At 52.6% G+C, this 18,352-nt stretch overlaps 1 protein-coding gene across 1 annotated transcript in view; it reads left to right on the forward strand.

Moving 5' to 3' along the window:
• Positions 1–15,313, forward strand: part of ANGPT4 (angiopoietin 4) — a 42,128-nt gene extending 26,815 nt beyond the window's left edge. Inside the window, exons 4-9 of the mRNA XM_045981521.1 lie at positions 1,314–1,546; positions 3,841–3,956; positions 6,269–6,370; positions 7,839–8,005; positions 12,293–12,423; positions 13,255–15,313. Coding sequence (XP_045837477.1) covers positions 1,314–1,546; positions 3,841–3,956; positions 6,269–6,370; positions 7,839–8,005; positions 12,293–12,423; positions 13,255–13,415 — 910 coding nt within the window. The 3' untranslated portion in view covers positions 13,416–15,313. The remainder of the gene's footprint in view (positions 1–1,313; positions 1,547–3,840; positions 3,957–6,268; positions 6,371–7,838; positions 8,006–12,292; positions 12,424–13,254) is intronic.
• Positions 15,314–18,352: the final 3,039 nt, after the last annotated feature.

Consider the following 18,352-nt stretch of genomic DNA (forward strand, 5'->3'; position numbering starts at 1 on the left):
AAAAATCCCTGCCCCACAGCAGACATTCTCCAAGCTGACATTTGAGGGTTTCCTATGAATATATAAACAAATACGTGCGCATAGTCCTTTTGTTGCCCTTCTTGAACCCAAATGGAGCGTACCACTCTGCACCTCTTTTTTCCAAGTATCCTGAAAACTGTTCCATAATTGCCGACACACTTGTCCATTCTTCTCTCCAATTGTATCATGTTGCCCCCTATGGCTGCGCCCATGCTTATATCCCCAGGCCCCAATTTGGGGGATTAAGGTTGTTTCCTGTCTCTTACTCCTGTTCAACACCAAGCCCCTAATTATGTCCCCATATCTGCTCACACACACGCAGGAACAAACCAAGATAAAATGCCAAAAGTGGAATTGTTAAGTCAAAAGCTTTTTTTTTTTTTGCTTTTTCTAAAACTTTTTTAAAAAACTCATGACAAATATGCTCCATGTTTACTATATCACCAGACCATAAGGACCTATAAAACGAAAGGGAAAGTGGGTTCCCTCCAGCTGCCTCCATCCTCCTCCCTCTCCATCGCTCTCCTCCAGAACCACCTCATCAGGAGGAACGGCCCTTAATGAATTGTCCTTCACTTTCTCTATGTGCTCAGGCACCGCTGTGTCCTTCCACATGTCTTTCCATGCCTTTTCCTATCAGTTCCCCGGTTTCCTCTCCATTTCCATGTAGACCTTTTTTCTTTCTCTTGTTTTGTCTTCCCGCACGTGGGACTGCGCTAGAGGCACTGATGTGCGGGCGCAGTTCCCTCCGCGTCCTGGGCGTCTTTCCAGTTCCGTGCAGATGCGCTCTGCCTCCTTCCTCTTCGCGGCTCCAGAACATTTCCAGGGACACGGAAAGCAAACAGACTCAGCCAGCTCTGGCTGTTGGACATCTAGGCTGTTTCGTTTTTCTCTAGTATAACTAATCCCCCAAGGGGCACTCTCGCGCCTGCTCCCTGGAGCTTATCTCCTGAGAGCGGACTGCTGGCTCCAAGGGCAGGCATACTGGGAATCTGGTAACCACTGCCCAGATTACTGGCATGTCCCCCCACCCGCACCTCTTTCTTCTGTGGACCCCAATCTATCTTCTTCCAGGGCGGGGTCTGTCTTTCCTCCCCTCCTCACTCTCTGCCACCGGTGCACTTCTTCCCCCGCCATCCCCTCCGCTGCGTAACCCGGGGCACGCTCTGCCTCTCTGGGCCTCCGTGCGGATCTGTTCCGCGGAGTGCCCCCCCAAGCCCCAGAGGCAAGCGCGCGAATGTGGCCGTGTGTGGGGGCCTGCGGGATGACCCGCGTGCACCCCCGCCCCGCAGCGCGCTGGAGACGCGGGTGCAGGCCCTGGAGACGCAGCAGCAGGCGGAGCTGGCTTCCCTCCGTGGCGAGAAGGAGCGGCTGCGGCGTCTGCTGGGCCGCCAGAGCGGCGCCCTCGCGGGCCTGGAGCGCAGCCTGCGCGCCGCCAGCGGCAACTCCAGTCTCCTACAGCGGCAGCAGCGCCAGCTGCTGGAGTCGGTGCAGCGCCTGGTGCGCGTCGTGGCCCAGGGCCCGGGTGAGCGAGCGGGGCGCCTGCGCGGTGTGGGAGGAGGGCAGGAGAGGAGAGGGAGACCCTGCTTACCCTGCCGGCTCGCTTGCGAGGTGGAGATAGGGGGCGCCCAGAAGCCACTGTGGGGCGGGGAAAGGCCTGGCCCCTCTCCCAGCACCTGTGAAACAGAAATAACAACCAGTAATGATAGTGGTGAGGATGAGAGTGCCAGGAGGAACCAATCCAGACTCTACCTCTTAACCCCGTGAGTGACCTTGGGCAGGCCCCCGTCCCTCTCTTGGCCTCAGTTTCCCCATCTGTTTAAAGGCAGTGAAACTAATAAGGATACCACCAGCCCAGACTGACAAGTTTGGGTTCCAGGATCCACAAGCTCCATCCTCGCTTGCTCAGACTTGCCCCACCCCTCCCCTGTCCTCAGTTTCCCTCTCTATAGAATGGAGAGGTTAGACTCACTGTTCCCCCAAAGACTTCTGTCACCCTATTGCCCTTGTCCCTAAGCCCAGGAGAGCCAAACAGAAGTGAGGAAGTGACTCTGGCCCTAGCTTCTGAGAAGGGAGAACAATGCCTGGTCCCCCCTCCCCAACCCCCCAACACACACACCACCACCAACTCTCATTGACTCCTTCTGATGGGGCCCATTTAGGGTGGCCAAGGCATTGCTGGCTTCAGCTTCACTCAGTCAGCAAAGCCCTTACTGAGCACCCACTGTGTGCCAGGCCCAATGCTGGGTGCTGATGCAGCAGTGACCAACCTAGTCTTGCAAAAATACCCACCTGTCCATCTCTGGGTCTCTAAGTGAAGAAGCAGGAAATGAATCTTTTTCCGTACCTAGTGTGTGCCACTATGTGCTACCTGTGTGTTTGAAATTTCCAAGCCACTGGAGGCCTAAAAGGGTGTGCTGAGGAGAGAGAGCATGAATTGAGGATAGCCAAAAGCCCCATGAGGGTTTTGCATCAAGTGAGACTATATTTTGGGAAGCCTAATTGGAACTGGGCAGTGGAGAATGACTGGGTGAGGAAAGACATAGGAAGAGGTTTCTAGGATTGCCATAGCAAAGGCTGGGAAGCCTTTAAGGCACAAGGAATCAAGCAATAGTGATGGATTCCAGGTATGATGGCTGGCAGGGATTTGGGGCCAGAGGATGGCACCAGGGGCCTGTCTAAGTCGGGCAGAGCCTGCTGGGTTAAGGGATTTGAGGTCCCAAGGAAGCCACAGGCAGGAGAAGTGGATACCTTCCAAACCATGCAATATGGAGTGACCCGAACTCATCACAGGCTTGTGCGTAGCCCTGGTAGGGAAGCCACCTAAATGAGTCCCATGTGTGGGGTATTGTAGCTCAGTCCCCAATGCAGGCCCCAGCCCAAGACCTCTCCCCAAGGCCTCTCCCTACAGGCTCACCGCTAGCCCAGTCTCCAGCTGTGACCCAGTGTCTGCTCGCCAGTCTGGAGAGCAGGTTGCTTTGGGCACCTCGCCTCAGGCACACTTTGCCCAAATACCCTGTCCCCCTGCCCCACTGTCACCACAGAAGGGCATTGTCGATTTGTGCCTCCAGCCCAAGGCTCTAAGGACTCTTTCGTATGACCTAGAGAGAGGGGAGGCTTTGCCTGTGCCCCCAGCTGTGTGCCCTTGAGTCAGTGACCTTACTCTTGGGCCTTGGCTTCCTGGTCTATGAAAGGGGGAAGGATCTCCTTGGAGTTCAGACCCCAGTTACCTCTCCTGGAAGTCCTGGAAGACTCTAGAAGACTGATCCGTGGCCTTCCTGCGTTGAGTCTCATCCCCTCCAGTCCCTGTTCCACACTTGAGCCAGAGCGCTCCTCCTTGGCACAGCCCAGGCTCCTCATCCTGGCTCACAAGGCTGACTGGGCCCCTTGCTGAAACTCAGCCTCATCTCTCCTTCTTTGGTGACCATGCCTGTGCCAAGTTTGCCCTGCTCCTGTCAAGTTCATCGGACAGCCAGAGTTCTCTCTGGCCTCAGCTCTGCTCTCATGGGTGGTGGATCTTTTCCTTCCTTGGCCTCCACCACTTCCCATCACTGCACACACCAGGACTGTTCCCAACTTAGAGCCCTTGAACTTGCTGTTCCCTCTGCTTGGAACATTATCCCTTTCTCCTAAGTCACTCCTGTCTTATATCCACATCCCAGCTCATGGTCACCTCCCCTAGGAAATTTTCCCAGGTCTGATACCTCTCCCTGTCCCTGGCACCTCCCAACCCAGAAGCCGGCGGGAAGTAGTGCCCACCTGGCCCCTTCCCTCTCTCCTTAGCTTACCTCCAATTGCTTCTGCTTTGTCCCATTGCAGCCTCTGTGAGGGCCGCTGAGCACATGTTCCAGGACTGTGCAGAGATCCAGCGCTTTGGGGCCAATGCCAGCGGCATCTACACCATCCATGTGGCCAATATGACGGAGCCCAGGAAGGTTAGGGGACTCCCTGGGGGCTGAGACTATCCGAGGGTGTTGAGTCAAGGGCGTCCCTGGCAGGCCATCCCCCATCAGCTTCAGGTTTTCTACAACATCTGACATGTCAGAGAAGGTGGGCTAACCCTACCTTCTGGAGCCCCCATCCAATCAGAAGTCAGAATGTGGGGGTAGAGAAGTTCCCAGAGATGCTTTCAGTGGGAAGGGCAGAAAATAGTCCTGTGTTGCTTAAAGTAGTATTAGATGATTCAGTAAATCAACCCTGAAAATCCAGAAGCTTCTTTCTTTCTTCCTCTCTTTCTTTCTTTCAGGTTTTATTTATTTGTCAGAGAGAGAGAGAGAGCACAAGCAGGGGGAGCAGCAGGCAAAGGGAGAAGCAGGCTTCCCCCTGAGCAGGGATCCCAATGCGGGACTCCACCCCAGGACCTAGGATCAAGACCTGAGCCAAAGGCAGACACCTAACCAACTACACCACCCAGGCATCTCAAAAGAAATTTATTTCTAATTTACATATAGTCCAATAGAATGCAGGTGTGGGGGCTCTGCTCCACGTGGGAAATTAGGAACCAGGACCAACAGAGACCCCAGTGAATGTTTCCAAATTTGCCCTGGGCTTTGAGCTCCAGTTACCAGGTGGATGAGGGGTCAAGGGAAAGGGAGGCTATCAGGAGAGAGGGTTTGGGGACCAGGCCCAGAAATGAAAGACTATGGGGAACAACTAACCAGTCTTTGCTCTTCCTAATTCTGTTTGAGTTCCTTTGAATTCCATATCAGTTTGTCTCCAGACTGTCTTTAACACTTCACGCACACCTGTTCAACTCTTCTTTTGACATAGAGATCAAGCCCTTGATTTCTAGCTAGAATTTCAGTTTTGTTTAATTTATTTTTATAATTATCTGAATAAAAACAAGGGTTACTAGTTCTCAATTTATGGTACTGTAAGATTTCCTTTTAAAATACAGTTAATCTAAGTATTTAAGTTTTGTTTTCTTTTAAGGGACATGACTTTTTAAGTAAATATTCTACATGAAACTAAGTAATTTCAGCTATCGTAGAATTCTGGGAGACCCAAGTTCTGGGCTCACTCCTCAGCTTTTCTTCTTTTTCTTTTTTTTTTTTTAAGATTTTATTTATTTATTTGACAGAGAGAGAGATCACAAGTAGGCAGAGAGGCAGGCAGAAAGAGAGGAGGAAGCAGACTCCCCACTGAGCAGATTGCCCAATGTGGGGCTCCATCCCAGGACCCTGAGACCATGACCTGAGCTGAAGGCAGAGGCTTAACCCACTGAGCCCCTCAGCTTTTCTTGTCTTGCTTGCCTTGAGCAAGTCCCTTCTCCTCTCTGGACCTCAATTTCCCTTCTTGCACCTTCTGCTACTTCCACACCAGAAGCCACTGTCTTCTCTCCCTGAGCTGGCCTCTACCTTGTCAGAGCTGCTCCCTCCCCTAGAGGGGCCATTCCCCTTGTCTGCCTGTCAGGCACATGCCAAGGCCCTGTTCTAATGCTACCTCCTCTGAGAAGACTTCCAGGGTTGCCCAGTGACTCCTTAGAAGCTCTCCTTATAGCTGCCCAAATGTTCATAATCCATAGTCTGCCTACCCTATCATGGCCTCCTCCAGGCCAAGCCAGCCCTGAGGGTTGATTTGTCTCTCACTGATCACCTAACTTATACTGAACTGGCTGGAAAAGGAATATGTGAACAAAGATTAGGCTGAAAGAGGAGATTATGATATGACAGATGGTGAGCCCTTTGAGAGAAAGACTTTTTCTGTCTTATCCATACTGGCAACCCTCCTTTTCCTGAATAGAGGTTGGTATGTAGCAGTGCTCAGAAAACATTTATCTGCTGAACGTAAGAGCAATTCCTGAATCTGCACTGTGGGCCAAGCGCTCTACACCTCTTGGCATTTAATCCTTACAACAACCTCACAATAACAAGGGAAAAGCCTCCACTTACTGAGTGCCCAGTATGCCAGGCTCTGTTCTTTAGATGGCTCAGCTTACATAGTTCTCCCATCAAGCCCATTTGCAGATGAGAAACCGAGGCATAAAGAGGTTAAGGTCTTAACACTTGCATTTTATGAATGAGGAAAGGAAGGCTCTGAGGGGGGCATCACTTGCCCACGACTTTAGAAAAATGATGACGATAAGTGGGAAATGTGAACCTGGATATTTATGATGTCCTCAAGCACCAGGCTCACTTGTTGTTCTGTGAGAATGTCAGCCAAATCGAAATCGGGCTGGCCCAGACCTGTCTCTGACACTCCCAGGGGCTTCCGAATCCCTCCCCGAGCACTACCCAACTCCTTCCAGGTGTTCTGTGACATGGAGGCCAATGGAGGAGGGTGGACTCTCATCCAGCGCCGGGAGAACGGCAGCGTGAATTTCCAGCGGAACTGGAGAGATTACAAACAGGTAACACTACCGCCCTGGGAAGGGGCTTCTCCACCCTGAAGCCTGGTGGAGGTGGATCCGAGGCAGGACACTGGTTTACCCTCAGCCCTTCCCAGGAAAAACAAACAAACAAACAAACAAACTCATCTAAGACCAACTACCCTCAAACAGATTTTCCCAGTACACATTCGCTGTCAGGGACTCCGTCATCGAAAATCAAACCTTCTTTTTGCAAGTTCTAAGACAGACCCTAAGAATAAAAGTTTAACTTTATTTCTTTATTTGTGGAAAGATCATATATACATGTTGCTTAAAATTTTTTTTTAAGAATACAAAAAAATGGAACAGAAGAAAATAATCTCCCCTACCCACCCCTGGCTGCATTGCTTAAGTCAACGTCCTTGTCTTCGCACACACTAATATCATCACATCTGCAAGAGAGATTCTTAACATGGAATTGTTGGCTCAAAAAGACCCCATGCATTTTACAAGATGAGACATAGTGCTAGATTGTCTTCCAATTTTTTAATTAAATTTTGAATAAAGGACCTTTGGCAAGCTGACTTAAAAGCTCTTAAAGTTTCCGCAAGCAAAAGAAATAGAAAAGGATACGTGGAACTGCAACAGTATCATTAGTTGTGTCTGCTTACTGTTCATTGATAAATACTTAAAAAAGAAATACCAAATTAAGATAGGAGTGTTCTTGAGCCAGTTGGGTTTTAAAGAATTATTGAAATGACAAAAAGGAATGGGTACTCAGACGCAGAAACACACAAGGGCCGGTATTATTGATCTTTAGGCTGATCAGCAGCGCTGCGTGGCTAAAATGGGGAGTGGGGCTTAGGTGTGTCCCTGTCCTTGGTGCTGAATTGTGGCTCTGCCCAGGGCATTAGTTTCTCCTCGCCCAGGAATACTGGTAACTTCTAACATGCTTAGCTTTGCATTTCTATGTTGCTGAAATTTTGCAGCAGCTGCCATGTCACTGAACAAAGTTTTCTCTACAATGTATGCAGCTGATTAAAATCTTTATTTTTTTGCTGCTAAAGGCACAGATCTTAGGCATAAGATATTTAGTGGATTTTTACATACGTATTCACCCATGTGACCACCATTCAAATTAGGTATACAACACTCCTGGCACCACGGAAGCCCTCCCTGTGCTCCCCTCTGCCTCCGCGTGTCCCGGTCAAGAAGCTATTCTGACTCCTATCACCACAGATTCATTTTGTTTGTTCTCAAACTCCGTAGAAATGTGATTTCAATTATTTTGAACAGAAATTTACATTTACAAAAATTTTAGTCTTTTTGCTCCAGGAGGTGGGGAACTCCCATCCCTAGGCCTGCCCACACTGTACTTTATGGACTTGATCATCAGGCAAAGTTGTTTTGGATTAAGTGGCCCTAGAGCCTGGCCCAGCCCAGCTCCTTAGCCAGCGGGGCAGCCTCCCATCACAGCATGAAACCCACCACTACCCTTCTCTCTCCACAGGGCTTCGGTGACCTGGCGGGGGAGCACTGGCTGGGCAATGAGGTGGTGCACCAGCTCACCAGCAGGGCGGCCTACTCTCTGCGTGTGGAGCTGCAAGACTGGGAGGGCAACGAGGCCTATGCCCAGTATGAGCATTTCCAGCTGGGCAGTGAGGGGCAGCTGTACAGGTGGGCTCAGGGCCCAGGCTGGTGGGCGGGCCAGGGTCCCGGGCTAGTGGCTATAGAGTCTGCATCACGGGTCAGTCCCCGGGCGTCTCCTGTTCCTACCATCTGTCCCCCATTTGGGCACACGTCACGGGTTCTGGAGGCGGCTGGTTAACACTCAACACGTCCTAGCCACTGGGCGGGGTGGAGAGCATGTCGCTGACGTTGCCGGCCTAGGAGCAGGAAAGGGCCTTCTAAGGTCAGTCACCCCGAGTCAGCCGTATTACTGAGGCCCAGAGCAGGGAGTCCAGGCTGTCCATGCTGTGGGGTGAGCTGGAAAGGTCCCTGGGCAGGGAATCAGGGGACCTGAGCTCATTCTGGCTCTGTTTCAGCTCACTTTGTGAACTTGGGCAAGTCAACGTTCTGGCTTCTCTGTACCTCTGCTTATTAACTGCAGGATGGGCTTAAATAGAAGTATAATATAAAATCTGTTGGCTTGGTTCTTAGCTCTGTTTAGGAAAAGAAAAGAGCATTTATTGAACACCTACTATGTTCCCAAAGCATATTATTCCATTTAGTCTTCCTACAACACTCTGAGGTAAGCATTGCTATACCTGCTCTAAGGATGTGGGAGCAGGCACAGAGCTTAAGTCCCCTACCCAAAGTTACAAGTTAGGTAGAGCTTGGACTTGAACTCAGATCTCACTGCTACCAAAACTCGGGGTGTTTCCACTACGTGATGTTGCCTCTCTGAGAAACTCAAGGTTCTCTTTGAACAGGACAGGATTGAAATCATAGACTCACGCTCACGGGTCTGCAAAGGACCTCACGGTGTCATCTGGGTCTTCCCATGATGCTAGAATCTCCTCCACAGCTGTAGTTCAGCCAGCCAGGAATCCCTCCACTGATAGGTCACTTCCTCCAAAGGAATCTCTGGAGGCTCTCTGTCCTCCTACACTTTATGTCTAATTCCAGCTTGGGGAGATTTTCAATCAGTGCCCTGCCCTTCTCTGGTCTTTTTAAATGCTCCTGGATCCTCCAGCTGCATTGTCCTGACATCCTCTTTATGGGGACCCACCCCAATCTGATAATAGTCCTCCTTAAACTGCAAGCTTCAGAGCTGAATGGACCATGCCCTGGGTTCGGTCTAGGCAGGGCAAAGCTGGATGCCCCTCTCCTCACGGTGACCAGTGAGTCACCACAACACCCTGCTGACTCCCCTTTAAGCCACCAAAGCCAAGGCTTAAGTCCTGACTCCCTGAGCGACCGTAGTGACCTCCCTGAGCAACCAAAAAGGACTACCTCCACTTTCTCATCTGTAAAATGGGTTCTCTGCATACTCCTGCCTCATTCAACATGTTATGAAGCTCAAAGGAGGTACTGCCCATAGAGCATTAACACAGTGCCCGGCACTTAGTAAGTGCTCAGCAAACAATGTAATTGCTGTCCCCGAGGCAGGATTAACACACTCAGCAGGCCTGCTCTGTGTGGGTTCACTGCTGTTCTTATCCCAGTGCATGGTTCACAGTCCAGTGTGTCCTGTGTGTCTGGGGGTGAGCAGGTCCACAGGCAGTTCCACACTCCCAGGAAGACAGTAGCTGCCTATGGGGATAGTGCAGGGGCACAGAGATGCTCATGCAAACAGGGAGGACTCCCTGGAGGAGGTAAGGCCTATAAATGGTAGGTATCGTCCAGACAAAGAGAGACTAGGAAGGGCATCCCAGGCAGAGGGGATAAGTTACGTCCAGCTGGTGACAGATACCCCAAACCTGAGCAAGTCTGTATCAAGATCATAAAGAAGAATCCCCACTCATTCAGAAAAAGCTTGGGAGCCGGGGCGGGGGGCGGGGGGGTAGAGATCCTAGAAGACACAGACCTGGAAACTGCCAGAGAAGAGCCAAGGAGATGGTGACAGAACAGAGGCCGGCCTCCGTGCCCCACCATAGAGTCAACTGGCCAGTGAGATGGGGAGCATCCCCGCAGGGAAGCCGAGTCAGCCCTTGGGTGTCAGGGGCAGGAGGGGTGCCTCTAGGTATCAGACACAATAATGGGGGCCTTCTGGAGCCGACTGAGGCACACGCATTAGCCCGCAAGAGGAAGTGGCCCACGGAGCGGGGGAGAAGAGGCATGGACAGGCACGCACACACACAGATACCAGGTGTGTGCCCCCCAGAGGTGCCCACACAGCCCGATTTGCTTACAAGGGCAGGATCCACACAGAGACCCACGCAGAGACATACATGCCCATGTGGAGGGTGATGGGAGGGGGCGCTGGGCCTACAGAGTGCCCGGGCTACAAGCACACGGCTACGCAAACAGACACACACACACCATCAAACATAGAGACAGATTCCAGGGCACATACCGAGACCCACCATAGCTCTTGCTGCACAAACTTCAAACACACACACCCACACACACACATATGCAGGCATGAAGAACTGTACCCAAATGCTCACACCAGTAGACACACAGACCCCACCCACAGATCCACAGACACATGGAAACATACCTTGTGTGTCTAATAACTTGGGAATACCCAGAGACTTGTGTGTTTGAGGTCCCTGGGCTTGAGCTGTGAACATGTTCAAAGTGCCTCTGAACAATGGGTCACGTGGGGCTTCCTGGTCCCCGAATTGAGAATTTTCCAGAGGTCATAAGATTCCCCATGCTGGTTCCCACAGGAGAGGGGAAGAGAGACAGAGCCCAAGCTGAGGACTTGGAGACATTTAGGGAGGCCAGTGCTGCTGGAATGACCTCGTGAGACCATCGGCTTTGTCCAGCTCTGATTCCACACACCTCAGACTGAAAGGAACCCCCAAACCTCAGCCTAAGCCCCAAGCCTGACCTTGAACTGACATCACTGAAACATCAAGGGGAGCCTCTAATGGCCATGGAGAGAAGCCAGGCCAACCTGCCATCCCCACCCGTGGGAGCTCCTGGCCAGATGGGCCCCTTTACAGGGAGGTTGCGACACCCATCCCATAAGTCCTGGGCTGCACGTTTAAGGGCACAGTTAGGGTTTCCCAGTTGGGGCACCTGGACCCTGACAGCCATGCCACTGCCTCACTACAGACAGGCAGAGCCCATGGTGGGAGGCGCAGGGACTGAGCCAGTCCCCACGCCCATGTCCCACATTCCCTCTTGATCCCACCAGTGGCATCTCCTAGGGCCTTCCCTGGGGGAACCAGAGCTGCCCCGAGCTGCTTTGGCTGCATCTGGTGTCCATTTTTCTCAACCCCTAGAGCTGCAAGAACCCAATACCCTCTCCCATCAGGCTGAGCAAGAGCCCGTGGTGGCTGTGTGTCCTGGGCGGGACCGCAGGGACAATGGCTAACAAGCACTAATGTGCTGCTCTGCCCTCCTCAACCCCAGGGGCCTCGGATCACAATAATGCAATGATGTCGTCACGGGTAACAGGACTGTCGTTACCATTTCACAGAAGGAGAAACTGAAGCTGACAGGCGACGCAGTCTGCCCACGGTCATACCGCTGGCGAGTGGCAGAGCCGGGATTTGAATCCAGGCATTCTATCCCCAGAGTTCATGGTTGTAATTGCCACACAGCCTTGGCCATGCCCACCAGGGTCTCATAGCCTGGCAGAGAAAGAGAAACCCCCAGCTGGCAGCAGATGTGCAAGTCACAGGGCTGGAGGTGCCGCAGATCCATGTGGGCTGGTGTGGTCAGGGAAGGCTTCCTGGAGGTGGCAGGCTGGGTCGCAGGGTGGTCAGCTGGGGAGCAAAATGCACACAGCTCCCCAGACAGGCCACCCTAGGCTGGGACCTGGCTCTCACTGTCTTTCATTCCGAGGCCTAGGGCAGTCTCCCTTGGTTCTTGGGATCTCTGTTTCTTCATCTGTAAGATGGAAATAAGAGGGTGTTGTGAGGATGCCAGGAGCAGGAGCTAAGCCACAGAATGCCTAGCACTTAGAAGGTGTTCAAAAAAGTGTTGGGCATTGTTCTCATTATTAGTTATTATAATGAGTTACATTATTATTACTAGTTACATTGTATTAGTTACATTATTAGTATTATTATTTTGATCCTTTTCACTCCTGTCCAAGACTCAGGTTCAGTGAGATGGGGGAGGCCTGTCACACAGCGAGTGCTGTGTCCCTGGGAGGCAGCAGGCAGGGAGGGCAATCGGGGGCCCGGACAGCCGAGGCAGCCTAGACTGGGGCTCCCCTCCCAGAACAACTGGAGGGGGAGCCCCAGTCTCAGCAAAGCCTCTTGGGCGGGGGGAGACCTTCTTTAACCAGTCCTGACCTAACTCTGGACCCATCTCCCATCACCACCTCCGGGTGGCCTCCAGGCTTTCTCTGAGCGGTTACAGCGGGTCAGCAGGGCGCCAGAGCAGCCTGGTCCTGCAGGGCACCAACTTCAGCACCCGTGACGCAGACAATGACAACTGCCTCTGCAAGTGTGCCCAGATGCTATCTGGAGGTGGGTGTGGGGGGCTGAAGCCCCATGTGTCCCCAGGCTCACCTGGAGGGACACCCCCATTACCTCCCCATCCAGGTCCCGGGTGGTCAGATGTTGTTGGGAAAAGTGTGCAGATGGGGTCTCACCCACCTGCATGCTGGCCTGGCCACACTCCTCCATCCCTTCCCCTACCAAGTCCTTGAGGTTCCCTCCGGGTTTCCCCTCATCCTAACACAGGCACCACAGATCTTCCTCTGAGACTGGGCTAGGGGAACACTGAGGGTGGGGTGCGATGCCTGATCAGTCCCAGCCCCAAGCCTAAGAATCTGCTTCCCAGGCAGAGCGGGACCAGGATGGGGAGACCTGGGCAGGGGAACAAGGGGCAGCTCTCCACCAACCCTGGTTCCAGCGGTGTTCCTTGGGAAGGACAGAAGTCAGAGAGAGGAACGGCAGGATATAGAGACATGGAGCAGTGGACACAGAGAGCTCTGTGGGGATAGAAGTCCAGAAGGGAAGATAGATAAAGACAGATGGACACAGTATGTGAGAGACAGACCAGGAAAGGCAAGGAAACACAGACCAAAGAGAGAGAGACAGAGACATCAGATGGAGCCCCAAAGAGACACTGTCACAAGCTGGGGGCTTTTGAGGTGCTGCCTTCAGTGGCTGCAGGCTTGAGCAGAGGGTCTGGGAGTCTCCCTGCTGCCCCCATGCCCTTGACACTGGGCCCCATCCCCTGAGAACTGGCTTCCCAGAGGAGGCAGCAGCCCTGATGAATCCCTCGGGTGGGGGACTGCCCTCTGCCCACTGGCTGGCCCCCACCATCCAAGCATATCCCTCTCCCTCCCCCAGGATGGTGGTTTGACGCCTGCGGCCTCTCGAATCTCAACGGCATCTACTACCCAGCTCGCCACCACGTGCGCAAGCTCAATGGCATCCGCTGGCACTACTTCCAGGGCCCCAGCTACTCGCTGCGGGCCACTCGCATGATGCTGCGCCCCGTGGGCATCTGAGAAGCAGACGCGCCTGGAGGTTGGACCCAGAGGAAGAGCCGGGACCGGGCTGGAAAAGCTGGACTCCAAACATGTCCCATGTCCAAACATGGGACAGAGTGCTGGGCATTGTCCTGGGTCCCCTGGGTCCCCTGAGCCCAGCCCTCCTTGCCCAAAGTCAGAGGGTCGAGTGCCTCCCTGTTCCCCTCCAGTTGTGAAATGGTGGGTCATGGGGAGATCCTGCCTCTATAGTGCCCCTCTGTCCTCTTCCTTTCTGTCTCCTACACAGGTCCCCTGCCAGCTTGAGGGACACAACACACTGAATGAGCTGAGAACAGAATTCTTTTAGGTGTTTGAAGAAATACATGACTAACAGTCCACCCCTCCTAGGCCCCAGCATCTGGAGCTCTGACCTGGTCTCTTAGGGGCGTCAGAAGATCTAACAAGGATTTCTTTACCCCCAGCATGTCCTAAAATATGTTCTGGAGAGAATAACTCAGGCTCCCCTCAAAAAGTACCTATGGTGAAGTGACGGAGGGAAACACCTGGTTAAATCAATATGAACAGGCATTCTTAGCTGCAGGACTTGTCAGAGACTTTAGAGAAGTCATATGCCTTTGTTTAAAGTGGGCAGCTTTCTCCAAGTGTCCTTATTTGAATACAGGTCCTCTTTACCCCAGAACATCTAAGATGCCCTTGGAAAAAGTTGGTCAAGTGTGACAAGAAGGAGCCCCTTCTCCCCACCCCCATCTGCACTCACCCTTTCTAACTACAAGAGACACAGTGACGATCTCAAACAGCCTCTAAAAACAACTGGAAGAAGCTTTGGTTTAAAGAAGACACATGCCACCCCTGAAGGAGGGTCTAGAACTAAGTTTCCAGTCTGTGCTTGGGGCTGGGGTCCTGCTAGGTTCCTTCTGGCCCTAAGAAGCCAGATCTCTGCCTGGAGGCTACCCTCTCAGCACTCCCTGTGATCCTAGCTCACCTCAGCTCAAGTTCAGGAACTGTTAGGGACAGTCCACTCTGCCTTGGGCAGGATGCCAATCTTCAAGTCCAGAACCTTCCAGCCTCCAAGCCAGGACACTAGCCCTCTCCTCCCACCTGATCCAACAGTGATGCTACAGCTGGGGGTTCGAGAGAGGTGGGAGTGGGGGGAAGAGCCGGCTTTGGCCTTGGTCTGGAAGACCAAGGGCTCCCCATGAGCTTCCATCAGAGGACAGGGTCAAAGAGGGGCCACAGCCACTCTGCCACCCACCCCCATCACGGTCACCCTCCTCGGACCTGATGAGACCAACACTGCCCTGCTGTCTTCAGCCAACACCTAGACCAGCCGAGACCAGCCTGCTCTCCCACTAGGGTATGCCTCTGTCTTTGGGAGGTTTTCTCCTGGATAAGGCTGGAGTGATGGAAATGGGCCACCTTTTCCCACCTGTCCTTGAGTCTCACCTCAGACAGCCCCCCAAGCAAAGCCAGCACAGATTAATGCTCATCTCTTTGAAAGAAAAACAAAGAGGTGGTCGCCCGTGGTGGCCTTGCGGGCGTGAGGGGGAAAATACCGAGGGACAGGGTGTTGCCCAGAAGGCCCACGTGGCCTCGCACACCATTTGCTAACCAGGCCTTTATTTAGCATCTACTGTGTGCCCGGTCGTGCTGTGGGTGGGGCTCTGGAATTGGACAGACCTGCTCCAGCTCCTGGACTTGAGGCCCGTGGCTCAGTCTCTCAAGGCCTCGGTTGCCTTGTCTGTGAAATGGAAATGACGCTCCTTCCTGGCTGGGCCATGGCAGGAGGCGATGAAACTGTGTATGTCAGCTTTGTAACAGGGCTCGGCACGAGCAGGTGCCTAATAAAGTTTAGTTCCCAAAGAGGAAAGTGGGGTGAGGAAATTCACCCCTAAGTGCATGCCCCCTTTCTTCCAAACCCAAGTAAGGTGAGCATTTGTTTTTGAATCCGTGGCATTTATGTTTGCACTGTGGAGTGTATGGGCCAGGTGTGTGCTGGAGAGGAGGTGAAGGCAGAGCTGGGAGCCCCAGAGACAGACCCCTCTGGGTGGGCTGAGTCCCAAATCCTGGTCTGTGCTCATTTTCTACAAAAGGCTGAGAAGTTGATTTGGGTTATCCTCAGATGCCTGTTGTTAAATATTCATCCTTCCTTCCTACCTCCCTTCCTCCTCCATGCCAGGACTCTCCAGCACAGGAGATAGAAGAGAACTGGTCCTAAGGAACGGATTGACTCACATACCAGGAAGTCTAGGGGTGGGTTCAGGCATGGTTAGATCCAGGGGCTCAACTCATACCTGTCTTCACCTCTCAGCCCTGCATCCACCATGTTGACTTTACCCTCAATCAGGTTTTTTCCTGACAGGTAGCTCCAGCAGCCTTAGGCTCACATCCTCCCAGGTGAGCATCCCTAAGGCAGAGAGTTGCCCTGTCCTAGTGATTCTGGCAAAGGCATGATTTTCTCCAGCTGGAACTGGTCCTCCTGTGCCCATCCCTGCATTTATCACTGGGCATCTGATTGACCAGACCTGGGCCACCTGATCATGCCTGGAACAGGGCTGGGGTCTGTCCCACCCAAGTCACATGGACTAGCAGTTCGCAGGCACTATTTCCAGGCTGACAATCACTTTTCCTCCTTCCATCTCTCTGACTCCCATTTCCCTTCTTTCCATCTCTGCACCCTCTCCCATCCTCCTCACCCCCAAGCTTCAGCTCATCCCAGGGTTGCCCCAAACTATCAAGGACACAGTTGTGGCCTGTCTAGGGATGTCAGACCCTGATTTGCTGTCCTGACTGTGTCCCTGAAACAGAGTCCCTCTCCCTCTCTGAGCCTATGTTTCCCGTCCGTGCAATTAGGACAGAGCAGCTCCTGACCTCTGTAAGCCCCTGACAGTGATGCTTACCCACAGCAGCTGTGGACAAGACCAGTGGAAGGACTCCGGGCAGCACAATGTCCCTGTGGGGACATGGCTGGTGTGGCCTTGGCCCTGGCTGGATCTCCTCTGGGCCCCTACACATAGGACCTGGCTTCTGGGATACGTGACTTCGCAGGTTCCTATGCAGAATCCTTTTCACCTCTCCCTACACCAGCCCAACAGACTCCCCATTGTAGTGATGAAGAAATTAGAGCTCAGAGAGGGAAAGGTTTCAGCCAAGGTGGCACAGCCAATCACCACCTCCAGTGCACTTGTATCTATGAGCTGCCTTGCTTTTCCAGGCCTCTCTGGGACATCTTGGCACCAACCACAGAAGTTCTGGAGTAGGGTCCCCTCTCCTTATCTCAGGGACTGAAGGAAATTTCTGGAAATCTCTCCAAGACCAGTCTGCCTTTACCACTGGCACTCGATCACATTGTCCCTAAGGTCTCAGCATGTCCCCAGCAAAAACAGCTTCCACACTGAGGGAGAGAGTCACTGTGCACACTCCAGAGCCATGGCCAAGGTCAAAGGTGGCCCTTTGCAAGGAGTAGGAGAACAGCCAGCATCAGGATGATCTGTCGTGCTGGCTGGGGGGATTTGAGTCCATTTTTGAGATTTCCCTCCACCTTGATGTCTGTGGGAGCCTTCACGGCTTCCATTTAAGGATGCTTCTGAAAACTAACAGCATTGCCTTGGCAATAGCAGCAGCAGCATTTTCCGCAGGGGCAGCGCTTCGGAGAAGGGAGGCTGGTCCAGGCAGCACCCAGCATAAATGTGTTACTTTCCTGTGTTAGATGAATGTGAGGTTGCACAACAGAGGTTCCCGTGTGTCCTGAGGTCAGGGAAGTCCAATGGACTTTAACACCCAACACATTCCTGCCCTACCCCGTAGGGACACTCAAAGCCTCCCTTTCCCTCTCTGCACACTGGGGAGCCTGGGGGCTGGTTCACAGGGAAATCATGTGGATTCCAGGTGATGGTGGACATCCAGGCCTGGAACATTCTCTCGTGCAGTCATTCATGCATGCATGCATTCATTCACATATGCTGAGGATCTGTCTGGGTCAAGGCCAAGCTAAGTGATGGGGACAGAGCCAACAAGACAGTCCTGTGCTCACAGAACTTAACAGGCTAGAGAGAGGCTTGCCCAATCCAATTTTTTTTTAATTTGTAAAACTAAATTGACAATATATTGCAAATAAAGAGAACACACAGGAAGTAGAGACCGATTACAGAAAGTCCAGCTTCAGGTGATCAGGGGAAGTCCTCTCTGAAGAGGTAGTACCTAACTGGAGGACTATATAGTGAGGAAGCCAGGGAAGGGTGGGTTCACTAGGAGGAACAGCAGGTGCAAAGGCCCTGAGGTGATCACAGGGAACTACAAGGGGCCCAGTGTGACTGCAGTCACAGTGAGCAAGGGGGAAGGGGTGGGACAGTGTGCCTGCCCAGCACCTACATCAGAGATCACTCCCCATTCCAATGCCTGCCAGGGACTGAATCCGGTCACCACTCTGCCTGAGTCATTATGGACTGAAAGCAAATTCCTGCCCCTCACTAAACCTCAGTTTCTCTGTAAAATACAGGAGAGGGAGCATCTGTGTCTGAAAGTCATCCAGATCCTGTTATTGTATAAAGCTGAGTCAAAGGCCTTATTGTGTGCACTGCCCTGTGCTGGGTGCCAGTGGGGGAGTCAGAAGGAGGAAAAGAAAGTAAGGGACTTACCCTTGCGCTGAATGGGAGGTTGGAAGTGCCTCCTCCACGTGGTCAACCGTGGGGCTTGGGTGGGAACATGGGGCACTGTCTGCCTCCTCTGTGCTAGTTTACATGCACCATCTCTGAATCCTAATGGGTTCTAGTATTACCCCATTTTATAGATGTGGAAACAGAGGCTCAGAGAAATACAGTGCCTTGCACAGTGACTTAGGGTCTAAGCTAAGCTGCTGTAGCAAGAGGACCCCCAAACTCAGTAGGTTAAGTATTTTTCTTCTCTGTAAAGTCTGGAGCGAAGCAGTCCATGGCTGGTGGGCAGCTCTGCTGTCCTCA

This window comes from Meles meles, chromosome 16 (genome assembly GCF_922984935.1).
Source record: "Meles meles chromosome 16, mMelMel3.1 paternal haplotype, whole genome shotgun sequence".
Taxonomy (NCBI): Eukaryota; Metazoa; Chordata; class Mammalia; order Carnivora; family Mustelidae; genus Meles; species Meles meles.